The following is a 27,353-nucleotide window of genomic DNA, read 5'->3' on the forward strand; positions in this document are numbered from 1 at the left end:
TGGATTCCTATGCCCACATAAAACTACACTGACATCAATGGGGCACTGAGCAGGGGTCCAAACTGTTTATGAATTTGCTGGATTGGGGTCTTACTTCAGTCGGATTACTTCAGTGAGCTAGGGAGGCAGGATCAGGCTCATTATCTTATTGAGCTCTGTGCTTCTAGGGCCTGATCCAAGTCCCATCAATTTTAATGGGAGCTGGACTTGGTCTCCAAATCACTGGAGCTGGCTTGCTTCCCAGTGACGACTAGCAGCTAGAGGCCATATAAATACAGAGTTCGCTACAGATTATTCTGCAATTGTCCAATCCATACTTTACAACAACTTCTAGTATAACAACAAAAATGTAGCAAGCTTGAGGTGGAAGATATGGTGGAACTCACAAATTACAGTACAGGACTTGCACACTTACGCTTTGCTTTTGCAAAGAAGTTTGAAATGTTTTCCCCTAAATAAAGTTAAATAGAAAATATAAATAATTTATATTTATTTGTAAACAGAATTCAAAAAATATCTTCTAGTGAAATATAAACAAGCATTTTTTAAACTAAGAGACTGATTAACTGCAGGGTAACTATATCCGTGAGAAGAGTGGCAAGATTACAGTGGAGCGGATAAATGACAAGGCAGAAGAGGATAACTGGAGATAACATTGAAAAGTATCTCAGATCCCCCAAGATCTGGTAGAAAAGCTCCTTAGTCATATTTCCAGTATAGCGAGTACAAGTTTTAGTGGAATAAAAAAAGAGACTTGGATGGACCTGCCAAACTGTACTTGCTCCTATTCCCCAGTCCCTGGCCATGGAATTCTTCGCGGGCTGGATGTGCCGAAGTCCGCCGGTGCCAGCCCCTTGGGGTCTAACACAAAACCCGCTCGATGCTCCAGGGGGCCCTGTCACGTTCATGGCGGGAAATTCCTCCCCCAGCCGCCCGGCCTGTGAGAAATGCGCCCAGCAGCCGCTGAAGGCTGCCGAGCCCGGAAAGGGCGCTGAGGCGGCGAGGGTGGCCTAGATCCGGGAGAGCGCTCGGGTCTCCCCGGCAGAGAGCAGGCGACGCTCAGCGGTCCGGCGACAGGCCACTCAGATGAAGTGGATCCAGGCGCCGCCATCGGGTTCCTCCGTCGGGGAGGTGGCGGCCCGAGCCGCGCGCGGCCGGCCCCGCAGCCGGTAGTTGAGCCCCTCGTTGTTGTCCCAGTACTCGGTGCCGGCCACCCGGTAGCGCACGGCGAACTCCAGCGTGCCCCCCGCGGCCGCCGCCGGCAGGCGGAAGGAGAAGCGGTCGGTCAGGCCGTCGGCCGGGCCCGGCGACAGGTAGGCGGCCGCCACCTCGGCGCAGCTGACCCAGCGGTTGAGGGTGTAGCGCACCGAGACGCCCTTCTCGTAGGCCAGGTTGAGGACGCGCACGGCGCCGCGCAGGCCGGCGGGCTCGGCCCGCACCCACTCCAGCTTCACCTTGTGCCGCCGCACCCGCTCCGCGAAGCCGGGGCTGGCGCCGGGCTGCGGCGGGAAGAGAGGCTCCAGCAGCGGCGACGGGCCGAACAACACCGGCTCCAGCTCGCCCAGCGCCGGCGGCTTCCTGGTCTTGAACAGGTCGGCGGCGCGGGCCGGCAGCGGCAGCGGCACCTGGGGCAGGTCGGCCTCGCAGAAGTGGCGCACGGAGATGAGCTCCAGGCCCAGCGAGTCGGCGAAGCGCACGGTCTTCCTGCGGGACGGGCTCTGCTGCAGGGCCGGCCGCAGGCTGCGCTCGCCGGGCGTGGGCAGCGACTTGGCTCGCCGGCGCAGCGTGGGGCTGGGGGGCACAGGAGGCACCGAGGGCTCCCGGCCGCGGGAAGGCTGCGGCTTCTCCCCGGAGGCTGCCGCTTCTCGGACCACAGGCGTGGGAGACGGCGCCCCTTCGCGCTCCGGGCTGCAGTCCCCCTTGCAGTGCTCGGCCAGGCTGCCATAGAGGCAGGCGCTGCAGCTGAAGTTCCGAGGCAGATAGAGCCGAGGGGGAGGCGTGGGCACTGAAGTGTGTAGCGAGGTCGCCTTATCCATGGGGGGCGAGAGGGCGACTAGGATGAGCGAGGCGGCTGCTGCTAGGGCTGAGCCCAAGTCTAATGCATGCCCAGAGCTCTCCGTTCCCGCGGCTGCTGCTGGCTGTTCCGCGAAGCTCCGCGGCCCCCTCGCTCTGCGGGTTGGGTCGTGCAGCCTAGTGCATGGTGCTGACCCGCGCGCCCGACTGCTGCTGGGACGATCTCAGAGTCTCCTGTACGATGCTTCCTGGGGAGGCTGGTGCTCTCCTCGCTCCAGCTGCTGGGTCTGGTCGGGGTCTAGGAAACAATGATGCCCGATTATCTCGGAGCTCTAGCCGATCCTGCTGCTGCTTCTTTACCGGAGCCTAGCGTATGATGCTGCCGGGATCTGTTGCCAGACAGCTGCGTGTGCCTGCGTTATACCGGTAGCACTGCGGTATCCATTAAGATTTGGAGAGAGACCGTCTGTGACGCGCTCCGGCTCCCTAGCCCTTGCTGACGCACTGGAGTCATGCAGAAAATTACGCATCTCCTGTCCCTGTGTCATCCTTTCTCATCTCTACTTTGCTCTCCGCCCCGTCATCTCTTCCCTCCCACCCTCTCCGTTGTCCTCTATCCCGCTATCATCCACTCCCTCTTCTCCAGTTATCCCCCCCTCTTCCCTGGTTTTCAAGGTTCTTCCACCCACCCTTTTCTTCCTGCTCCTATTCTGGGTCTTTCCAAAAGGATCTGATCCCCCTCCCCCTCCAAAAAGGCGGTAGGGTTTCCCCCGTGGCAGCATTACAGTGCCCTGCTGCACCACTCTTCCTATCCGATCTGTTACAGAAATAGCAGCGCCAAGAACGATGCAAAGTGCAGCTCTGAAAGGCAAAACGCACTGATAAGAAACAGCTGGCTTGGGAGTTGGATCTCGCACTGTACATTTTAAAGGCGGAAACCCTGCTAATCTGCTATAATGCGTTTACAATATGTCTGTCGAATAACATACACCTGCTACAGTCCAGCTAGAGATTTGTGTTTGTAATAAAAGCTAAATCCCAGTGTAAACAAGGAGGACTGATTACAAAATATGAACAGTTTGATCCTTTATGAAGTTAATTAGATTAGCAAATGGTATTCAAACGAATTATACTTTAATAAAGCCCAGCTGGCAGCTCTTTCTCACAAGAGGTTCAAGGAGCTAACAGACTACTCACAAAGATGTTTCCAATCCAGACTCTATAAACTGTAGTAAACAAACATTAAAAACAGCAATCAGACAACAGAATAAACATGCAATGTTAAAAAAAAAAACCTGACACACAACTCTTCAGTTACATTTCTAAGCAGGGTTGTTTACATCATCATTAACTCCAGTGCTCCCTAGTTCTAGAAAGTCTAGAGGCTGACTCTGTGGGTGATGACATTAATAATGAGACATGTCCGTACAACAAGGATTCAGAATCTAAAAACAAAACCCCCAACAACAACATCCCAGCAGAAGACAGGGAACAGTTTTTCTAACGGTCAGCAACTCAAAAGGGAGTTTTTAAATTACCTCCTTTGGTTAAATCCAATTTGTCTATCTTTTATGCTGGATGAGTCATAATTAGGGAACAAAAAAGGAATGTCCAATGGTGTTAAATGTGACATTGAATTTGCTTCATAATGAACTGAAGTAGCCTTGTAGTCAGAACAAAAGGAGGATCATTTTGGGCAGTATTCATGTGAAAGTAAAACAGTAACAGCAACTGTTACATTTGAATTCAATTGGCATATACACTAGTCTAGTATATTGAGATTGTCTCCCTTTTTTGTCCCTCATGCTGCCTTCTTGTGCTGGCTTTTACCCCCTTCCACCAGTGCAATTAATGTCTCAAGGAAACAGCACGAACCCCTGCCTGCTTTTTCTGTTTGCTTGAAGCTGGGAACGGGGGACAGGCCTTGGATCACTCGGATTATCCGTTCATTCCCTCTGAAGCACCTGGCATTGGCCACTGTCAGAAGACAGGATACTGGGCTAGATGGACCTTTGGTCTGACCCAGTATGGCTGTTTGTAAGTCCTTATGTATTTTGATCTGTGCACTTGAATGTTGGAGTAAAGATTATAGAGGCCCAGGCAGTGATTAACACACATTTTAGTTCCATAAAACTTATATATACTCTTGTTCTAACCATTTATTTTTACTGATTTTTATCCCTAATCATGGGAATGGTCATTTCTTGTCTGTAATTCTATAAGAAATTAAAATGATTAGTGTCATGCTTTTGCTTATTTTAATTACTTTAATTTCACAACCACTAAATTACACAAGTTTTATTTGTAAGATTAATAATGTTCAATAAACTAACCCTATGTATTCATATCACCTTCAGGAGCCTCAGATTTGATAAACTAAACAGGCTTAGATCTGTTAACTACTTGCATGGGAAACCCTCAAGGAAAACCTTAATAGTAGAGGGTGGGGTGATTCTGTAGATGGCATTCTTCTCTTTGTAGCAATGTCCCAGCATGGTGCCAGAGATCAATGTGAGTTTGGAGGTGCTGTTTATGCAGTATGATAGTCAAATCGGGGGCCAGTTCAGACCAATGAAAGGTTTTGTCACTGCTTGTCCTGTAACTCTGAGTGTCTTAAAACACTTGGAAGCTGTAGCTCCCTGTCTGGATACTCCCAAACAGCATACACTATTGTTGGTGTCACTAGGCATAACCCTAGGTAACTCGGGAGGGTGGAAGATCACGAGTGCCGATGAAGCCCTCCTGCTCAGGCCTCAATGAACCAATCAATGTTCCTCCATGTTAAACACTTTGTGTAACCTAGTGTAACCTAATGTACTAATAGCTGCAAAAATGTAGTGTTAGTTTTCGGTTGTAACAGCCAGTTCTCTTCTGTAATACCTTGAAGCTAGGCTAAAGCACGCTCAAGGCCGTTTTAAGATACAGTATACAGGTCTCAGCAGCGGAGAGGGGGGAGGAAGGGGGAAGACAAAAGATTGAGTGAGAAAAGATACTGCAGTTGGATGGGAAGGGAGGGGGGAGTGAGATCAGCTAGTCAGCAAGAAAAAGTTCTCAGAAAGCAACTGTGATATAAAAGGCGGAAACTGCTTGTGTTAGGTGTGCATGATTTGAGGCGTTCGTCTCCTTGCACCGCTTTGAGATCTCAAATAAACTTTGTTTGCGTCTCCACCCTGGTGTGTTTATTGGTGCGGCACACCGGGAGACGGACCCCCCCCCCGCTGTTGGTTGGCCTCGAACACTATCTGTGCCGGCAACATTATGTTGAGCATCCCTGGTCCAGCAACTGAATCCAGCAGCCTGCTTGTTACATCATAGTCACAGTCTGGTTTCTACCAGCCTTGGTAACTACCAGCTATGTGATCCCAAAACATCCTTATTCTGAATTTCCCTAAATTGCCCTGAAATGTTCAACCCTCTCCTGGAACATTCAGAGGAGTTGCTCTTTTAAAGAGACAGAAAGCACTGTTTATTTTGCTGAAATTAATAAGAAGTTCAGTTCAAACATGGCACAGAGCTGGTGTAGATTAAAAGTAAAACAAAACTAAGAGGTTTTAGGTGAGTTCAAGTACAAGGGATAGAGACAAAGTGATTACAAGTAAATAAAAGTAAAATAGCTTTTTAGTGACTAAGACAACAAGCTAGAGCCTTGGTTCAAGGTATATTTCTTATCAGTCTTTCTTCTTTCCAGACAGGGCTGATTTTCTCTCAGTAAGGATCTTCCACAGAAGTACAAGGTGCTGGTTTTCCTTGTCTTGGAAGGTGGAAGATCTTTGCATAAGCCGGTTTCTTACCTATATTCAGTTCCCAGAGATTTAATCCCCTTTGGTTGAAGATACCATTTTTTTCAGCTTGCAAGAGATATGGCCTCTTGTATGTCTGTCCAGTACTGGATTCCAAAATGGAGTTGTCTTGATCTTATATCTTCCAAAATGCACTCTTTTGTCCCCAGGCTCAGGATGACCCCATGGTGTTCTTCCCTTCCTGGGGACTTCCCATCCCCCTGCTGATTCATATGTAAATAGGACTTCTATTGTTTTTGGTCACACCTGGCTTAATTTCATTGTCAAGAATCAGAGCCACTACATGCATCCGACGAAGTGGGTATTCATCCACGAAAGCTCATGCTCCAATACGTCTGTTAGTCTATAAGGTGCCACAGGACTCTTTGCTGCTTTTAATTTCATTGGAGACCAGTAGATAGCTGCCTTCCCACCTGTCTGGAAGAAAACCTGTTTCTCCCCTTCTTTGGTCACAGACTTTAAAGCATAATATTAGTGAGTATTAATTCCTCATATAGTGTTAATACATACATTTTACAATGATACTAATTGCCACTGCATCATTAGCTTTCATAAAAGACCTTACTTGATACACTTTTATAACCCAGTAATATTGCATACAATCGATTCACTTACTTATCTTTTGAGGTTCAGACTCCAAGTGACTATTTCCCCCACTCTCTAGGTTGATGGCTTTGTTTACCTTTTATGTAAATACACCTTCATTAACTCTGCCTGATGACCAGGCTGGTCAGCCAAGCAAATACACATTCCATTGTCTAGGGCAGACTGGTCTTACGCATTGCTTGTCAAAGACATTGTAAGAACATAAACATAATTCTATACATACCCCACACATACATTATGCAATAATATTAATGATGAGTGAGTTTCTTGCTGAGAAACACGACAGGATGGAAGTTGTGATCCGGTCCTTCCTGCATGAGAACTGCTCCTATACCACGCTCAGATGCATCCGTGGTTACTAGGAATGGCTTGTCAAAGTCCGGGGCCCTGAGCACAGGGTCAGACATGAGCGTTGCCTTAAGTTGGGAAAATGATAAACCAGGTTTTAGCAAATCAGATGAAGGATCCAGCTTTCACAGGTTTTAAAAGTGCTATGCCCTCTCTCCCCTCAGTGATGGATCAGTAAACTAGCCATTTTGCTCCCCTTATATTACTCAAAGTCCATGTTCTCCTCCTGAAGAGCCAGAAAGGGCTTCAGGGTGCCTTTTCTGTCCCCCAGCCTGATTATTAAATAGTCTTTTCCCACACTTGTTAGCTTGATAGCTTTGTTTACCTTACATGTAAATGTATTTCTGCTTTACTCTGCCTCTAACCTGGTCAGACAGGTAAATATACATTCCTTTGTCTAGGGCTGGGTGGATTTTATGCTTTGCCTCCCAAACACATTTTAAGAACATATTTCCGTCATACATTTATAACTCTTTGTACTCAACCCGTACATACATCACACAAAGGTTTCCGGGACCAGCGTATCACCAGTTTAAAATATGATACTTTATATCAGAGGTTCTCAAACTGTGGTACACGGACCACCAGTGGTCCGCAACTCCATTCAGATGGTCCCCGGATAGTTCCCTCAAAGGTGCACGCCTGTGCGGCCGAACACGAGAATGAAGGGCCACCCACCTAACTAGTAGCTGTGCAGGCATGGCTCCACTAATTAGGTGCCTGGACCCTGGAGAAGATGCACATGTAAGCTGAGGTGGTGGCCTTGGGGAGAATAGGGGGTAGGTGGGAGGGGGCAGTGGGATGAGAAGGGAGGGTGGATTTGGGACATGCATGGCTGTGGTGGCCAGAGGAAGAGGCGACTTTCCCCAGCTCCAGGACTGCGGCTGCCAGAGATCCGTCTCCTTCCCAGCCTGGTGGCTGCTGCGGCAGAGGAGAGAGAGGGCATATCCATCACATTAGAAAGGTAAGACTACTGATACTAAAATATGAGTTAGGTGCTTTTATTTATAGAACCAAAACACCACTAATAATTGTTACATATTTTTTATACAGCGCTTTAATCCAGAATGCTTTACAATGCTAATGGTACAAACAACAGCAATTTTCAAGTGGTCCGTGAAAAATGGTTTGAGAACCACTGCCTTATATGACACCTTTGAGATATATATTATGACATGTTGGGGCAATGAGTGTGTCAGACCTGATTTAAGTCTGAAAGTAAAAATCAGGCCACAAGACCTAAGTTCCAGAGCTTTCCAGAGATTGGCACTCCCAGACCAGTGGCAATGAAAGCGCCACATAAAAAATAATAATAATAATAATAAAAAAAGAACCAGATCTGACCAGATGGTGGGAGGGCCCCTTTATCTTGTCCATTCGTGATGCTGTCAAGAACAGACAAGATAAAGAAAAGACGCAAAGCACATACCCTGTGGAGAGCTCTTTTACTGACCTGTCAAGAAAATGCAGACTGAAAAGTTTCAAGAGTGGTGGTTTTAGTCTTGAGTGGTACAGTCACCTTAACAAGAGACTTGGCTTATGCCCTGACCCAGAATTGAAGTCCTCAGGGACCTTAAAGTTTATAACTTAATGAGGTCTCTCTGTCTCGCACTAAGGAGCACAAGAATAAGAATCCTGCACAAATGGTTTTCATCCTTATATATAGACAATCTGTAGTATCCTATGGTCAGTTCTTCTGGATGACAAGTGCCATTTTAAAGTAAGATATTACTATTATGACTACCAACAATTTGGTCAATAATATTTAATTAGCTATAATATAAATACAGTATTAACAAAAATCTGTTAAAAACATTAAGGTTGCAAAGTCAAGCAGTCAAAAGTTTTGAAATGCCAAAATTAAGGTAGCGGGGAGGAGAGGATCGATAGCACAGGAAAAACAGTCTCCCTGCTTTCAGTTCTGGGGCCAGACATACACCCTGCACAGCCCACAGTTTCAGTTGCTGCAACACGCTCAGTGCAGACAGAATCTTCCGGGAATTTAACTATTAAAGCACTCTACTGAGCACATGCAAACTGCAATTTCCCAAGGCTTATATCTAAGACAAATTTGGGAAGATCTTCATAGGACCAACAAATAAAATATTCCTGACACAAAAGACACCCCTCTGCTAAATTTCAAGTCCCTGCTCCAATGCTTAGTGGTACTGGAGCTTTCCAAAGAAAAGGTCACCAGAATTTTTGAAAGTGGGCAGAACAACATATTTTCCCATAACCTTGTTCTCAGAAACAGTTGAACCTTTTGGCTGAAATTTTCCAGAAAAATTCAGCCCAAGGCAGACACCTGGCATGGAAAATTTCAATCCAAACAGTTGAAGTTTGACAAAGTTAAAAGCAACAGAAGCCAGGATTGTACAATGGGAAGTGTTGAGCAACCTTAATAATAGGAAGTGCTACCAGTTCTGTGAATAGATACCCATCAAGACTCAAATTCTTAGACGCATGCATGTACTATGGCACGTACAAAAACTGCATATATACAATCGGTTGTGTACATGCCATTTAGGATTTGTGGGTACAAATCCACACATCTGTGCAAATCCTGACTTATTCACAACTACTGAAGATTTGAGCAACCAGGGGTTCAAGTGTAACATTATATGGATAACAAGTGGTCTGTGTTAACTGTAAAAGTCAACTGCTGAACAAGCACCTTTTATAGTGATGTATTTAGGACATGAGCCAGGGTACTTTTCTAAAGGATAATGCCATCAACAGACTAATTATTCAGTCACTTTGTCCTATCCTGGCCCCCTTGAAGGAATGCTTCATAGGGAATAAAACAGTATGTTTTTATATGAAAATAGCATCTTTGTGGAAAAAGCCATTTTAAAAAGTTTTGAATGGAACAGACCATTCAAAATACTGAAATGATTGTCAATGGTATGACAAATAGGGTGACCAGACAGCAAATGTGAAAAATCGGGATGGGGTGGGAGGTAATAGGAAGCTATATAAGAAAAAGACCCAAAAATCGGGACTGTCCCTATAAAATCAGGACATCTGGTCACCCTAATGACAAAGAGGATGAGTTAATATCTTTTATTGGATCAATGTCTTTTGGTGGGAGAGATAAGCTTTAAGCCACAAAGAGATCTTCTACTGGTCTGGAGGTGATGATCTGGTTGTATTCCTCCATTACATTCTTCAGTCTCCTTGATTCCAGACACTGCAGGAGGCATCGGGTGTCAGCACTAGGGAATGGGAGAGGATGGCTGCATGATGATGCCATAGTGGATGAGAGAGGGGTGCCTTAACAACAGGGATGTGCTAGGACATAACTGAAGTGGTCACTGCTTCATGGGGGTGCCAATTTTCAATATGTAGAATAGATTTAATTTTTGCAATTAGAATTGTAAGAAGATAAACTGGATTAATGTACAAATTCTATACAGCTCTAAGACGTCACATCCCTGCTACAGACATAAAGTATATTGTGATTATATTGGCTTTTGAGTTACAGTCATGGTTCTCAATATGCGAAACCAAGAGGTGAGATTCTGCTCTCACTTACATCTGTGTAACCCTAATGATGTCAATGGGTATATTAGTATTTGGTCAAAGATTTTTATATGCAGAAGCTGATCAGTGTCTCTCATTTTATATGGGTTTAATGTTGATATTTACATTAATAAACTGTAGATTTGGCAATGATATATTTGTACTGTGTGAGTGCTGGCATGTTTTTTAAAATTTCACTAGATTATTTCATTCTGAAGATTTGGTCAGGTTCTGTGTTGTTCAGAGAAGCAATAGAGCACTGTTAAATAGGAGAACTGCCTAAGATCTTACCAGGTTATGCAGCCCTATCAGAAGATGAAAGTTGTGTGAAACATTGTGCTCTACTGAAAACGTGTGACCCTGAATGAAGACTAGTGAATAGTTTTTCCTAGAGGGCTAATGTAATCTAAAGAGAAATGTAGTAGATTTTTTTAAGTCAGCATCCAAATAATCAAGGAGTTTAAAATTGTCTTTTTTTATTACAGTTAAGCTTAGCTTATACCATTGTAAATCTACCACACTGTTTTGCTTAATGCACCCTGAACAATTTTACTGGCTATGCATTAACCCTCTATGTTGCTGCTAAGTGACTGGCCTAAGAGTTCAGAGGAGAGAAACAAAAATTCTAAGATTTAACAAATAAGATCAATGGGGAAAGGACTAAAAACTGAGGAGGCTAATTCTGGATTAAAGATCATACAGAGACTGATTTTGTAAGTATTTATGCAAGCAGTTCCACTGATTTCAAAAGGACTGCTTGCTTGAGTAAGGACTAACTTATATGAGCAAGAGTTTGGCAGGGTGCAGTCCCTTACTAAGGACAGCTGCTATACAGATTTTCCACAACTAGGCCTGAACAACTGCACCTTGATCTTTTCATTCCTGATATAACAGTCCAGGGCATCCCTCGAACTGAGGCTGACCATCACAGCAAATTGTGTGATGATTTTGTAACCAAGGATGGGTGTCTCCAAGTCACATCCTCTGGTAATAGTGCCTCTGACTCCAAAACTCCAAGCCATATTTATCAAACATCCACATGATGCAGAAGCTCTGAATCCCTCACTAGAACAAATTAATTATCTTAGAAATAAAAATACTCTCATTTTGGAATCAAGTATAGTTTTCACTTTCGTATTTTAACAAGATAGGTCAGGCACCAATTCAAAACTTTCCTACACCTCAGTGTGGTACAACAAAATGCAGGAGATCATTTACCTTTTCAGATTAATTTCTTAGTCTCTTTATTGTCTCATTTTTGTCCTCTGTTCTTTTCTTCTGCTCTCTATTTTCCTCATGTCTTCTTGTCTGGCGCTGTTTTTCCCAAACATTACTCTTGTTTTCTATTAACCTTTTCTCTCTCGTTATTCTTTGTCACTCTTCTCCTTAAGGGGTTCTCCACACTACCTTATTTTCTCTTCCTCTCAAACTGCTCAGTTACAGATACCGTTCCTAAATGCCCTGTTCCAACATCTCAACTACCATTCTTGACTTCCCATTCCCAATGGCACTACCTCATTGACCAGTGTGAATGGATACTGATCTGAACATTCTCCATGTTCTCTAATTCAAATGTCAGATTCCAACTATTTGGTCCAAACCCTCTGCCCACAATCGCCCAGTTCCAGCTTCCTCTCCTAGATGTCTAAATATTAACTGCCATAGACCCTTTTGCACCCAATATTTTTAATCTCATTTCTAGCCAAAGAGGCACCACTCGAAATTTTCTGCTGGCTGTGTGAATGACAGAGAGGTCATAGGCCAACTGCAGCTAAAAATGTTTACTAGGGACAAGGATGAGGCCACCAAGTACTTTTTCACTTCTGCCCTACAGCAAGTTTTGAACCTAGCTCTTCAGAGGTGGAAGGCCCAAGTGTCCACAATGAAGGAACGGGACTGGAAAAAGCTGCTCAGAAAAAAATTGATCCCACAAGGAGTCCTTGCCAGCAGTCTGCCAAGTCTTGCTTATTGGGAAGTGGAGACTTAATTCCTGGACAGTCATTCCAAGGAGCTTTCAAAGCATCCTTCTTCTGCAATGTGGTATTTTGCTGTGTGTGTTCAGTGCAGCATTTACATGACATTGTGATTTGCTGAAATCTTTACTCACATAGTCACAGCCTGAATCAGCCCTGTGCTGGGTTGAGGTGACATCACCCTATGGGAGCATTAGTGCAGCTGCCCATCCTGCAGCACAAACAAGGAATAATGGCCAGCGGGATAGCCCAGGACTGTGACCTGGAGCACGGTGGGCTACAGGTACAATGCTAGCTTTTGACAGGCCATGAAAGCATCTCTCAGCTAGGCCTTTTGGCCCTTTCTGTGGTGGCTGGGAAAGCGCAAGCAGACCAAGCTAGTTCAAGCTTCCACACTGGCACCCCCCTCTGCCTCCTCCTCCTCTGTTCTCTTGCTTCTTCATCCCTCCATGCCCTAATCCTCCTGCCACTGCCCCCTCCCTCAGCCCTGCCAGCCAATCCAGCCCTCTCCCACTCCTCACACTGCCCTCCCCCTTCTCCTGCTTCCTCATCCCTCCATCCCCTAATTCTCCTGCCACTGCCCTTCCCTCAGCCCTGCCAACCAATCCAGCCCTCTCCCACTCCTCACACTGCCCTCCCCCTTCTCCTGCTTCCTCATCCCTCCATGCCCTAATCCTCCTGCCACTGCCCTTCCCTCAGCCCTGCCAACCAATCCAGCCCTCTCCCACTCCTCACACTGCCCTCCCCCTTCTCCTGCTTCCTCACCCCTCCATCCCCTAATCCTCCTGCCACTGCCCTTCCCTCAGCCCTGCCAGCCAATCCAGCCCTCTCCCTCCTCACACTGCCCTCCCCCTTCTCCTGCTTCCTCATCCCTCCATGCCCTAATCCTCCTGTCACTGCCCCCCCCTCAGCCCTGCCAGCCAATCCAGCCCTCTCCCTCCTCACACTGCCCTCCCTTCTCCTGCTTCCTCATCCCTCCATCCCCTAATCCTCCTGCCACTGCCCCCTCCCTCTGCCCTGCCAGCCAATCCAGCCCTCTCCCTCCTCACACTGCCCTCCCCCTTCTCCTGCTTCCTCATCCCTCCATCCCCTAATCCTCCTGCCACTGCCCCCTCCCTCAGCCCTGCCAGCCAATCCAGCCCTCTCCCACTCCTCACACTGCCCTCCCCCTTCTCCTGCTTCCTCATCCCTCCATCCCCTAATCCTCCTGCCACTGCCCCCTCCCTCTGCCCTGCCAACCAATCCAGCCCTCTCCCTCCTCACACTGCCCTCCCCCTTCTCCTGCTTCCTCATCCCTCCATCCCCTAATCCTCCTGCCACTGCTCCCTCCCTCTGCCCTGCCAACCAATCCAGCCCTCTCCCACTCCTCACACTGCCTTCCCCCTTCTCCTGCTTCCTCACCCCTCCATCCCCTAATCCTCCTGCCACTGCCCCCTCCCTCTGCCCTGCCAACCAATCCAGCCCTCTCCCACTCCTCACACTGCCCTCCCCCTTCTCCTGCTTCCTCATCCCTCCATGCCCTAATCCTCCTGCCACTGCCCCCTCCCTCTGCCCTGCCAGCCAATACAGCCCTCTCCCTCCTCACACTGCCCTCCCCCTTCTCCTGCTTCCTCACCCCTCCATCCCCTAATCCTCCTGCCACTGCCCTTCCCTCAGCCCTGCCAACCAATCCAGCCCTCTCCTCCTCACACTGCCCTCCCCCTTCTCCTGCTTCCTCATCCCTCCATCCCCTAATCCTCCTGCCACTGCCCCCTCCCTCTGCCCTGCCAACCGATCCAGCCCTCTCCCTCCTCACACTGCCTTCCCCATTTCTCCTGCTCCCTCATCCCTCCATGCCCTAATCCTCCTGCCACTGCCCCTTCCCTCAGCCCTGCCAGCCAATCCAGCCCTCTCCCACTCCTCACACTGCCCTCCCCCTTCTCCTGCTTCCTCACCCCTCCATCCCCTAATCCTCCTGCCACTGCCCTTCCCTCAGCCCTGCCAACCAATCCAGCCCTCTCCTCCTCACACTGCCCTCCCCCTTCTCCTGCTTCCTCATCCCTCCATCCCCTAATCCTCCTGCCACTGCCCTTCCCTCAGCCCTGCCAGCCAATCCAGCCCTCTCCTCCTCACACTGCCCTCCCCCTTCTCCTGCTTCCTCATCCCTCCATGCCCTAATCCTCCTGCCACTGCCCCCTCCCTCAGCCCTGCCAACCAATCCAGCCCTCTCCCTCCTCACACTGCCCTCCCCCTTCTCCTGCTTCTTCATCCCTCCATCCCCTAATCCTCCTGCCACTGCCCTTCCCTCAGCCCTGCCAACCAATCCAGCCCTCTCCCTCCTCACACTGCCCTCCCACTTCTCATGCTTCCTCATCCCTCCATCCCTAATCCTCCTGCCACTGCCCTTCCCTCAGCCCTGCCAGCCAATCCAGCCCTCTCCCTCCTCACACTGCCCTCCCCCTTCTCCTGCTTCCTCATCCCTCCATCCCTAATCCTCCTGCCACTGCTCCCTCCCTCAGCCCTGCCAGCCAATCCAGCCCTCTCCCTCCTCACACTGCCCTCCCCCTTCTCCTGCTTCCTCATCCCTCCATCCCCTAATCCTCCTGCCACTGCCCTTCCCTCAGCCCTGCCAGCCAATCCAGCCTTCCCCCACTGCCTTCCCCATTTCTCCTGCTCCCTCATCCCTCTACCCCCTCCTCGTCCTCCCCACACGCTCCCTGATGCCTCCCCCCCAGCCCCTCCCCCCAGGCTTTGTGTCGCACCTCGCACCCCATTGCCCATGCGCTCACTTCCGCGCTCCGCCCCCTCCCCCCGCCAACATCGTCGCCCAGGGTAACGGCTTTGGGTGGGAAGGGGGCTGCGAACAACCGCCGCAGCAGAGCGGCCTGTGCGGCTCCATCTCTCCGCGCCCCGGGACCGAAAGGTGAGGGGGGAGGGCAGCACGAGGGGCAGGGGAGAGCCAGGGAATAGAGGGACGAGGGAGGAACCTGGTGGGAGAGGGAGTGCGGGGGAGGGAGGCAGGGAGAGCCTGGGAATGGGGGGACGAGGAAGGAACCTGGTGGGGGAGGGAGTGCGGGGGGGGGGTGAGGAGAGCCTGGGAATGAGGGGGACGGGAAGGAGCCTGGTGGGGGAGGGAAGGAGTGCGGGGGGGGGCAGGGGAGAGCCAGGGAATAGGGGGACGAGGGAGGAACCTGGTGGGGGAAGGAGTGCGGGGGGGGGGGGTTGAGGAGAGCCTGGGAATGGGGGGGGACGAGGAAGGAACCTGGTGGGGGAGGGAGTGCGGGGGGGCAGGGGAGAGCCTGGGAATGGGGGGGGACGGGAAGGAGCCTGGTGGGGGAGGGAAGGAGTGCGGGGGGGGGCAGGGGAGAGCCAGGGAATAGGGGGACGGGGGAGGAACCTGGTGGGGGAAGGAGTGCGGGGGGGTTGAGGAGAGCCTGGGAATGGGGGGGACGAGGAAGGAGCCTGGTGGGGGGAGTGTAGAGGGCAGGGGAGAGCCTGGGAATAGAGGGACGAGGGAGGAACCTGGTGGGGGAGGAAGTGCGGGGGAGGGGGGCAGGGAGAGCCTGGGAATGAGGGGGACGGGAAGGAGCCTGGTGGGGGAGGGAGTGCGGGGGGGGGGTGAGGAGAGCCTGGGAATGGGGGGGACGAGGAAGGAGCCTGGTGGGGGGAGTGTAGGGGGCAGGGGAGAGCCTGGGAATGGGGGGACGAGAGGGGAGTCTGGTGGAGGAGAGAGTGGGGGAGGAGGGAGGGTAGGGGAGAGCCCAGGACTAGGGGGATGGGAGGGGAGCCTGGTGGGAGAGAAGAGGGGGGGCAGGGGAGAGCCTGGGAGGGGATGTAGGTGGACAGGGGCTGTGAGAAGTGGTTCAAAGAGCAGCCTAAACTAAGGGACTGGTATAAAATACCCAATCCTGGTTCTTCAGTTAAAAAACTCCTTTTGGGGTTGAGTCTTCAGGGAGTGCAGTGGTGCAGAAGCTCTAAACTCCGTGCAATAAATTAGGATATCTGAACAATAATTGCCAGATTGATGATTTAAGACACAGCTCTTATTGCAGTTTTAAAGGGTAGAAGCTTGGGGCACTGGGATCTTGATGAATTCCTCCAAGAAGAGTGAACTAGATTTAGAAAAAAGCATTACCAGTAAGAAAGCAGAAGAAAGCAAGTGGCAATGTATCTACCCAAATGAGAGGAGAGAGAGGAATCACGTTTATACTCTTCTTGACATCAGCAAGAATGTATTTGAACAAGATGAAAGGTCCTTGGAATATGTCATCAGGACAGGATGGGAAGAAGCTGTAAGTTACATTTTATAACTTGAAAAATGACTTAGTAGCTGAAAAAAAAATCTCAAATGCAGTTTTGGAACATTGGCTAACAGTGGCTATTTAAAAATTCATTTGTTTTGGTACAAGGTCGTTTGAAAAGTCAACAGATACTGGTTTGGATATCTTAAAGCAGGGGTGGCCAACCTGAGCCTGAGAAGGAGCCAGAATTTACCAATGTGCATTGCCAAAGACTCACAGTAACACATCAGCAGTTCCCCCTCACCCCTAGTGTCTCCCACCTGCCAGCAGCACTGCTGATCAGCACCAAACCCTCAATCCCTGCACCTCCCAGCCACCACGATCAGCTGTTTGTGGTGTGCAGGAGGCTCAGGAGTGGGGGAAGGAGGAGGTGCAAGGGGAAGGTGCAGTAGACTCAGAGGAAGAGCCGGGGGTCTTGGGGGGAGAAGTGGAGTGGAAGTGGGGCCCAGGCCCTGTGCAAAGCCAGGGCTTGAGCAGTGAGCACCCTGTAGCACATTGGAAAGTTGGTGCCTGTAGCTCCAGTCCTGGAGTCGGTGCCTATACAAGGGGCCGCATATTAACCTCTGAACAGCTGCATGTGGCTACAGAGCCACAGGTTGGCCATCCCTGCCTTAAAGCCTCTAAACCAGAATCAGAGTTGAGAATGTGGGGAAATCATGAGAAATCAACAGTTGATTTTTTAAACAAGATATTTAACACTACAAATGTTTTAAAAAAAGAAAGCCTAGAACTTCAAAATAGTTGCAGGGAACTGCTTAAAAAGCAGAGGAACTTTAAGAACATACTGAAAATATTGTTTAGGGTCTTATTTTTAAACTAATAGAGATCTAGTTTGTTACAGCTGCAGATTAATCAGCATGAAATGGAATATACAGAAAGGACCAACAACTGCAACCTCCACACAAATCAAAAAGCATCATGGTGCTAATCAATGAACAATACCTGCGTATGGGGGGGAAATTAGGATAAAATGCTTTGCTCTAGGTGCAGAAAGACAAGAAAATGAAGTATTCTGTTCCTCACTTAGCATGTGTGGTAGAATGAAGAAGCAAGTTCACTACGTGTGAAAAACAAAGTAAACTTAAATCATTAGTTAATCTATAGATAAACTAAGCTGTAAATGATCCTTTGAACCAATTAAAAATAAGATGAGCTTTGGGGAAATCAGACACTTGCCATCTTTATTTTTAGTTTAGTATAAAGGACTGATCATCTTCCTCTAGTTCCTTCAACCTTTGTAAAGTGGACATACAATTGCCATTTTAATGTCTGTCGCTGTCTTGTAACTGACATATGGAATACCTAAAAACCTCACTAAACCTTCAAGTAAGTTCCTCTCCTGTAGCTACAATGAAGTTGAATAGAAGGAATATTAATAGTAGTTAGTATAAATGGTACTCACATCTTTGAAGTAATCCTGATTAAAGCTGCTTCTCACCTTTTTACCTACAAAAAGATGAGATTCTTGAAGAAAAGGCAAGTAGGGTTGTGACGGTTTAGTTAGCTTAAGAATTTGGTGTACATTATCCATTATATCAGAGTAGTAACAAATAGTTCAGTTGTGGGATAGATCACTTGTATCACAGAGGGAAATGGCTTTGGAGGCTTCTGGTTTTCTGTAGTTTTAAGATTATGAATTTTTCAGAATGACTGTGTGAGTACAATAGGTTCAAATCTTGCCATTCTAGGGTAGGGTTACCATATATCCAGGTTTTCCTAGATATTGCCTCTTTTCCTATGTCCGGGTGGATTTGTCAAACAGGAAATGTCTGGGATTTTTTCGGAGAAGAGCCTGCAGCTCAGAAAGAACCCTGATTGGACTGCTTCCCGATTGGTATCTCCCCTGCAGCAGCAACTGTTTGGTCTATTCCCCTACAGCCAAAGCTGCTGGGTCCTGCCCACACAGGCCTAGGGAGGAGGTCCATAGGGAGGTGCTGACTGAGAGCTGTTGCTGCGTCCTGGGCTTCTGCCAGCTATCCTGCCACCATGACAAGGAGCGACACTGCCTCCCACCTCCAATGAGTACCACTGCCGCAGGTATCCCCTGCAGCTCCCCCAACTGTACCTCTCTCCAGTTCCTCCTCCCAATGTCCTCTTTTTGGGAACCTGAAATATGGTAACCCTATTCGAGAGAGGCTTAGGTGGTTAAAAATAACTCAGATAAACAACTGTCTTCTATCCAGTGTTAGGTGTGGACGTACACCAAAGACATTTTGGTGTTAAAGTTGTCTTTCCCCCTAGTGATGCAGTCTTCTAGACTGGTTTCTTGAAACCTATATTTAGCGCAGACCTATCTGTATAGAAATGCTGTTGTTGTGGTTAGGAATACAGTTAGTGGGGTGAGAATAGTGTTGGATAGTCTGACTATTTTGTTGTAACTCTTGATTGGAGTAGATATTTCTGGGTCTAAGTTCTCTGGTATCTGCTCATGTAACTGAAAACTAAGTCTTTCTAAACTTGAAAAGTGTGATTTACAAAGCAGTTTAGGTGCCTAAGTCCTGTACGCAGCACATCTGCACTCTGTGAAATTCCTGCTTGTTTGCTACCTAACCCTGGAGACTAGTGGTTTTCAACTGGGGGTCCACAGACTATGTCTGAGGGGTCTGCAATAGGTAACTATGAAAATTAAATTTCAGATTCCAGGAAAGACATTCTGTTTTTCTGATCAAAAGTATGTGAATCCCCCCACCTACAGGACAAAACCTGGAAGTGTTATCATTGCCATAGAAGCTCAGAGTTTTAGCGCCCTTTCTCACACTGCATCAAATGCTGTGCTAAGCATGTGCAACATTTATAATTGAATTCTGTTCAGTTAGTTTTCAGTCTAAGACTTCTATGTTAGGGGTCCATGGACCACAGATTAAATTTCCAAGGGGTCCGCACCTCCATTTGAAAACTTGTACGGGTCCATAGATGAGAAAAGGTTGAAAACCACTGTTGTAGATGCTTAAAAACTGACTCTGCCTAACTTTCCACTGTAAAAATTCCCTAGGTGCTTAAGTTTTTTAACTCTGGGGTATGTGCCCTGGTGATCCACTCTAGGCATCCAGATGCTTATCTCCCACCTTGGCCCCAAAGTGATTCACAAGCCAGGAGAAGGTAGGTATTTGGCTGCATAAATCACATATGGGGCCTAAGCAGTTAGGTGGCCTTTGAGCATGGCTCCCAGATCAGGTTCCATTCAAATTTATATCTCTTTCCACTCATTGCTTTTTAATGTAAATGGTTCTCTCATAATATGATTAAGTCTTTCCCATTTCCTTGTACTTTGGACTGTGGTGCAAAAAAAAAAAAAAAGCTTTTCTCTTCTCCCAGATTGGTTGTGAAATCAGTTCTCTTTGTAGGTGCTGTGCTTTTTGTGTCCTGTTTCCACCTGTAGTTTATGGTCACTACTTCTATATTTGATAAGAGTCTGCCTTAATTTTTCACATTAAATTGTGCAGAGATAGGCTGCTAGTGTAGAGCTCTGAAAAGGGATCTTGTAAAATGGAATTTCAGTTTTTGAGCTCTTAATTTTAAGCAGTCAGTAGCAGGTGATGTGGTTTTCTCCTCTCAGCTGGAAGTTTGTCCTGTTGAAGCCTGCAACAGATTAATATTAGTGAATCAAAACCTAAGTAAACTCCACTCCTAGTCAGCAGCAGAAGGTATGTTTTTTTGATGGATTGAAATGGCACACTAGAAATGCATTTGTTTTGTACATGGATCATGAAAGAAACATCACAATTCTGTTCTGTACTCAGTTTAGTAAAGAAGTGGGAACTAAAGAAAGCGATAATAATCTCAGATCCAAGACTTTTTGGGGGAGAGAACATGTTTTTCTTTCAAAGATAATATAATGCAACAGAAATTGGATTTTTCATGGTCTTGGATATCGCCTCTGAGGCTTGCAGTGTAGGGCTCTGTAGAACAGCACTGCAAGCATAAAACTAAAACAGGCATGAAAATCTATGGAGTCCACTGGTTTTTGTCAATAAAAAACTTCTTCGAACACTGTCTTTCTTTAAGTGGGCCTGTCTAAGAATAAAAAACTACTTATTAATTTGGCCCAAACAGTAAACCTAAGTAGCATCGTGAGTGCTATTAGTTAACCATTACTGTTACATTTGTACAGAGTTATTTTTTTTTCCTTGTGAAGAAGCAATTAGTATTAACATATTTCTCTGTTCCCAGGTGCAAGGCTGGGGTAAAGCTGCTCCTTTTGCCTGCCTTCAGTTGCAAAAGCAAGCCAAGAAATCAAGGGCAAATGAAACCATCAACAGTTGCCTGTTTTGCTTAGATATGAGACAAAATAATGACAAAAGTGCGAGCCAAGAAACCAAGACTACAAGAGATCAATCAAAATCTGATTGCAAATTAAGCACATGTGCTATAGATGATACCATTTCAGAAGAGAAAGAAGTTCCAGTCCATTCCAGTGAGTCTTCCAATTGTTCTACAACAGATGGAACTAAGAGAGAAAGTTGTAATGGCAAGTTATGCTCTATTCAGACATTTCAAGGTGAAAAGAAAAGTTTGCCAGCAAAGGAATACAGCATATGGCAACCAGAAAAAATGAAAAACCCAGAAGCCCTAAAAAATAAAGCTGTAAAGACCCCTGAGCCTACTATGCCTGCTCCAGATAGCTCTGAATCTTCAAACTTAAAGTCTTGGTTGGTATTGCCACCAGTGAAAGATGCAACACCAAAAGATAGCGCAGATCTTCCTTTTAAGAAGAGTATAGTAGCTATCTCCCAGGCAAATCAGAAAACACTCAATGCTACTTCAGATGAGACTGCTTCTGGTAGTAAGGGTACTAAAACAATAGAACAGAAGATGGGGAAAGAAGCTGACTGTATCATTCATGATACAGTGAAGGAGAAACAAATTCACGAACCATCATCCTTTATTTCAAGGCTTCCAAAAGCATTCCTGCAAGGAGGCCCTGAGCAGTTACATTGGCCCTGTGCTCTTTGGCCAAATAGAAAAATTACAACCACTTCTAATTTTGTTTCTTTGAGAAAGAACAGTCATCTTGCTAACATGCAGTTTCTGCATACAAAAGGAATACAGTACACAAAACATGATGAGATCAGAGGTCCTTTCACCAACAGTATTAAAAACAGAAGTCTCTCAGAGGCCAAGCAAGGAAATGAATCAAAAACACAGGCGGTGCCACTCCTTCCTGGACTATTCCCTTCCTTAACGGTCAGCCATGTTGCAATAACCACAATGTCTTCTAGACTGACCTAACATTTTTATACTGTAACTTCATGTCATTTTCTTCTATTTGTTTGAACTCATTATATGATGAGAAAAGGATTGAATATACATTGTACTTGTGCTCCTGTGAGCAGACTTGCCATTTGTTAATTTCTGTAGGTGCTACTTATATGTATCAGTTTATACTACTATGCATTCCTTCCAAATAATTTAATTTCCGGTTTATAGATTAACTATCTCTGTCTATGGTATACAGTATGCTAATTCCTCATTGTCCCATACTAATTTATTTAAGGTTCTACTGGAACTAAGTGCATTCACCTCATTCAGGTGCAGCCCTCGTGAACAATTAGACTGTGGGGCAAGCTGGGGTGTGAATCTATCCCATACCAGTCTGCCCTGCTCTAACTATTCATGTACACCGTGCTGCTGTATGTTAAGTTTGTTAGAGTGCTTTGGGTTAGTCCTCCTTAGCTCAAAGCACTTTAACAACCATTAATGCACACAGACAGGTAAGAGAATGACAGGCTAGCATAGGGTAGATTCACATCCTGGCTTGCCCCTGTCTAATTCTTCATGCAGACAAGGCCTAAGTATGGTCATAGGGTACTTGGCTCAACAGTGCATTTTAGCACAATCTTGAGATCATCCCTATGCAGCATGCCATTTAAGAATGTTCTTTATTTTAAGGATGTGCTTCAGTTTCACTGAGATCCATTGGGCTGAATATTTGCTTAGATGCTTTGCACAACTGGGACTTAAAAGAGCAGCAGAACTAGTCAAGTAGCCACAGGTGGCATGGTTAAATGTTCAGTTACCACATTTGTCCTGATTAGTTTAAGTACTATTAGTATTTTTTTTGTGTATGCTTCCATGTTTTGTTTTCATGTTTTATTAACAGAGGCCAGACTCATCTATTATTAAACCGAGGGACTTTGATATCAAGTTTTATTTGTGTTAAAAGTACATTTCATTTTGACTAATTAGCTATCATAGTTTCCTCCATGAAATACAGGTTAAATTTGCATTCACAACTTAGGACAGCTTAAATAAAAATTATCCACATCCACTATGACTGCATGTTTCTCACTGGTCAAAGATTTTCTGTGACTGGCAGCCACTTATATATTCTCTTCCCCTTTTTGATGCATTTGACAGTAACTTGGAAGTAATAGGAAAGATAATACCAGTTAAAAATTCCCAAATATCACATTCCACTCTTACGCCAGAGCTCTAAACTCACCATCTAGCTGCTTTAAGATTCAGAGAATCAGTCATTGGAGATTAAAGTTAAATCCAGAACTCATATTTTTATAATACATTAGTTTCAAAGCAGTTTATAGACTTCTACATATTAACTATTTACTCACTCTTATGTATGCACTGCTTGAGATCCAAAGAGAGAGAGAGTAAGCTCTTTCCAGGCAGCAACTTGAAGCAAAGGCTAAGTAATGAAGGGACTTTTTTTTTTTTTTTTTTTTTTTTTTAAAAGCTACATGAAGAAATTGCCCACTATTGATGTGCAATAACCTCTAGGGGAGAAATACAGCAGCCTTTCAGTAAGACACACCACTGTTGCATAATAGTTTAGGGCAGATGTGAATAATTTTGTTTTCCAATAGAAATTATTGTGGGAATTAAAGCAGAATGCAATGACTCATACCACCACTGTTATTTTATGAAGTGGTCAGGCCTTCTGTTTGAGCTTTAACAGCTGCAAGAGATCACTTGAAATACAATATAATGGTGTTAGCGTGGAGGGAAGAGTGCCACCTACTGAATGTTCAGCTAGTTGGGGTGAGAGGGGAACCCATACCACACTAGGTGCTAGGCATTCAACTCTAAGTTGAGATGAATTACTGCCTTTAAAACAAACAAAAAAAAATCCTTCTTTTATATGACTTCCTTTTCCTGGAGAGTGATTTTGGAAAATAAGCCCCTTTGACAGCAGTCACTGGTGGCAAATTCCATACCTTGCGATAAATTTAGAGAATACATAGTTCTAAGATTATTACTTATATGAGTTTGGGTCAGACTAGTGAGGTCATCCTCAAAAGGGAACAAAATCATCAGTTTGATAGCCCAGCTTTTGCAGAGTATACTGGGGCAAAATTACTGAGCCATTATCCCTTACAAGACCTGGTGTTTTATTTCAACGCGGCTTTAGCCTGAATAATGATTGTAGGATTTGTCCCTGTATTTCCAATGTAAGATTCTTTCCTTCCTTCCTTCCTCCCTCCCTCCCTCACCTTTCCTTAAACATTTAGAAAAGTTCTTTTTATAGTGGCTAGTTTTGAAGACATATGATATGCTGTTGTGCATATTTACTGGTAGAAGTTGTGGACATATGTGAACTACCACAAGAAAGATACATTTAAGTAGAAATCCAGCCAGGACAATGAAAATGAATTCTTACCTACATTCCTTTCTGGGAAGCAATGGATTTTATGGTACATATAGCATAACAGAAGAATTGAGTGCTTTGTATTATAACTTTAGTTCACAAATACTGTGACAAGATGGTTACTTTTTCCACTTGATGCTCTCATGCTTTTAAAACAGGAATGGGAATATGCAGTTATTTATTCAAAAACAGAACTGGCTGTAAATAGTCCTAACGATTTCCACTCATTTTTTGTAGAGGAAATATCTATTGTGTTTTGTTTACAAGAATCAAGGCAATAGAAAGTCCAGGGGTCTGTCTTAACGATGCAATTTGATCACAGTAGTACAGTTGCACATGTCCGATAATATCTGTCAGAATAGAGACATCATTCCGTAGGTCAGTTCGTTCTCTCTCTCTCTCTTTTCAACATCCATTTTATAATAGCCTAACTCCCTTTTCAAAATATGCCCTCTTGTTCTGTATCTCCACTTGTTTTGTGCTTTTAGGTGGAAACACCCTATCCAGAAGGACAACAGATGCAATCTGCCTTATTTCTATGGTCTTAATTAAAAGTAGCAGTGGTAGTAAATTCTCTACTGATTTATACTATAACACTGTATTTAAATGTAAAATATCTTTTTCTGTAGAAATAAACTGACATTTATATGAGCAGGAATATTTAAGATATATTTGAATAAGCACTACAAATAGAAAGCTGGTGTCTCTCTCCTAGTCCCCAATATTGTACTTAATTTTAAAAATATGCTGCAAGAGAAATATCAGAAAGCCATTAAGACCAAACAAGAGCCTTCACAAATAATCAGAACATGTAGAAAGAGCAAATCAGTCCAAAATCTGCTTTCCAGTCCTCAGACAGTACTAGATAGCGCTATTTAAACATATAAGCACCTATGAAATTACTGACATTTCCATGGCCTGAAAAGAGGGAAGATGGTGTCTATCAGACAATTGAAAACACTGATGCCTCAAAGAGAAAATAGAAAAATGATCTACTAGAAGGAAAAAGTCACAATATCCATATTCAATATAGTAATTAAATAAACTTGCATTAACTGGATGTCAGCACAACTGATAGTAAATAACTTGACAGATGATAGGAAAAAGACTGTGGTTACAGCAGAAAAACTTATGAGCCTTGCTGCTGCAACATCTAAGTTTTATGGGTGTATTAGATAAAGAATGACTTTAAAAATGAATGTACAGATATTTTTAATCACCTTGATTTTTTTCTTAGCCTTTGTATTTCACTTTCAGTAAGAGTACTTATTGTATTTGTGATAATTAGTTTTACATTCACACCCCCTTGTAGATCTAATTTACATTTTATAAGTTTATTAGGTATTTTAAACAGCAGCTTTGGTAAACTACAAGTAATAGTAACAAATACAAATATTTAAAAACTCCAAACAAAGTAAAGATCAGAAAGGGAAAAGGACATATTTCCCTACAGTTAGAGTTTGACTAGCACCTTTCATTTTGGCCAGAGAATTGAGACCAGGAGAAAAGGGGGTCGTAAATGTGCCAACCAAACCTTGGGATAACATCAAACTGTTTAGAGGCCAAAAACCACTCACTTATTTATATCATTATAAACAGCAAAATTTGGCACTAAGATGATAAGAATTATTACAGCTACTTTATAGGCCTCATTTACGAGAGGTAGTAGGCCAGATTCTGATGTCAATTATCCCCAACTGAAAAACAAGAATTTTTTACATTAGAAATATTGCACGCTGTAAGCCTGTGAGGGAACCAAGACTAAAACCCAGCTCTCTTGCCTCTAAATCTTGTTCTCCAACCATAGAACCACCCTTCCTTCCCTCCACTGTCTTCTGTGGAGCTGTTCTGGATTTAGGTTGGCAAGGCTGAGATCAGAATTTGTCTCAGAGAGTAGAATGCAATTCTGGGTGAACTTGGAGATTGTGCTAAGGAGCGGAACACCACAAGAGTTCCTCTGAGTGAGTTTCAGCTTCCTACACAATTACAGTTACATGGCAGATCAGAAAAATTCAAGTGAGCCTTTGCAAATTAACCTTCTCAGGTTAATTTGGGTTGGAAGGAAAAGTTTTTCTTTGGCAGGATGATATGAGATGTTGAAAAGTCATGGAAATCTGTGAAAGTCATGTCCCTACGTAACTGTCTCAAAACTTGCACAGCAGTCATCTCTTAATATGACCTCAAAAAGAGTGAAAAGGCCTGCAGTCTCTCCTGCAGATTTAGGACTTGAAGGAAGAGCTGAAAATAACTTTTATACGGGAGGTCAAGAGGAAAAAAGTCCTTTGTAAATTTCAGGTGCTTTGGCTCTAAAGAGGATTTGAAGAATTATAATCAATATCAACACCACAAATGCATTTAGCTATTGCATTAATGATTAGGTTTTTTATTTTTACTGTTACAAAATCCATTTGTATTAATGTACATTTTACATGCTTTTGTACCTCCAGGTAAAAGACTGGAGTAAAGATGCTCCCTTCACCTGCTACCAAGTACAAAATAAGTCTAAAAAACCAAAGACAAAGGAAACAGTCACTCATTTACCTCACATATATATAGCACCATCTACCAAGAAAGAATTGGCCCAGGCAACCAAGTTTACAAAAGATCGATCAAAACCTAATTGCAAATTAACCACACATGCTGTAAGAGAGAGTGTTTCAGGAAAAGAAAAGGTTCCAGTGTGTTGCAAACAATCTCTCAGTTGTGCCCCTATGACCAATAGCACAAAAGGAGAAAGGAGTAATGACAAACTATATGCTATTCAGGCTTTTCAAGGTGAAAAGAGTACCAAGAACTTGCCAGGAAACAAGTACAACAAAAGGCAACTGGAAAAGCTCATAAGCAAAGCCCTGAAATGTAAATATGTGAGCCTGCCACATGTAAGCCATGGTAATCTCCATGAAAACCTGAGATGTATGACCTTAAAGACATTAGTGGTTCTGCTTCAACTGAAAGAAACAGCTCCCTGTTTGCATCTAGAGCCTTTTTTAAAGACAAGTAAAGCAATTTTCATCCAGGGAAATGAAAAAAATCTCAATACTGCTGCAACTGAAACTGCTTCCTGTATCCTAGTACTAAAACAAAGCAAGAGGGTGAAAAGTGACTTGTTGACAGCATGAACAATACAGAGATGGATCAAATAAAATCAATATACTACCATTTTTTGGTCCATCACTTCCAAATGTTTCATTCTTTGAGAAACTGCATG

General features: G+C 45.0%; 2 protein-coding genes across 2 annotated transcripts; one reads left to right on the forward strand and one right to left on the reverse strand.

The window, feature by feature from the left end:
• Window positions 1-917: 917 nt before the first annotated feature.
• LOC127033941 (protein phosphatase 1 regulatory subunit 3E-like) lies at window positions 918-2,198 on the reverse strand. Its single transcript, XM_050922199.1, has one exon. It carries the CDS (start codon window positions 2,034-2,036, stop codon window positions 1,083-1,085), a length of 954 nt encoding a protein of 317 aa, XP_050778156.1. The 5' UTR covers window positions 2,037-2,198; the 3' UTR covers window positions 918-1,082.
• Window positions 2,199-14,890: 12,692 nt separating this feature from the next.
• On the forward strand, window positions 14,891-22,540 carry C14H16orf46 (chromosome 14 C16orf46 homolog). The gene is made up of 3 exons (XM_050922194.1): window positions 14,891-15,164; window positions 16,294-16,533; window positions 20,713-22,540. Exons 2-3 carry the CDS (start codon window positions 16,330-16,332, stop codon window positions 21,769-21,771), a joined length of 1,263 nt encoding a protein of 420 aa, XP_050778151.1. The 5' UTR covers window positions 14,891-15,164; window positions 16,294-16,329; the 3' UTR covers window positions 21,772-22,540.
• The last annotated feature ends 4,813 nt before the right edge of the window (window positions 22,541-27,353 follow it).

This window comes from Gopherus flavomarginatus, chromosome 14, assembly GCF_025201925.1.
Source record: "Gopherus flavomarginatus isolate rGopFla2 chromosome 14, rGopFla2.mat.asm, whole genome shotgun sequence".
Lineage (NCBI taxonomy): Eukaryota > Metazoa > Chordata > Testudines > Testudinidae > Gopherus > Gopherus flavomarginatus.

What these genes read in the sequence shown, in the direction of transcription:
- LOC127033941 (XM_050922199.1), bottom strand. Translation starts at nt 2,036, where the DNA reads ATGGATAAGGCGACCTCGCTACACACTTCAGTGCCCACGCCTCCCCCT.
- C14H16orf46 (XM_050922194.1), top strand. Translation starts at nt 16,330, where the DNA reads ATGAATTCCTCCAAGAAGAGTGAACTAGATTTAGAAAAAAGCATTACC. An exon ending in GGACAGGATGGGAAGAAGCT is followed by an intron (nt 16,534 to 20,712) that starts GTAAGTTACATT and finishes CTCTGTTCCCAG; the next exon opens with GTGCAAGGCTGGGGTAAAGC.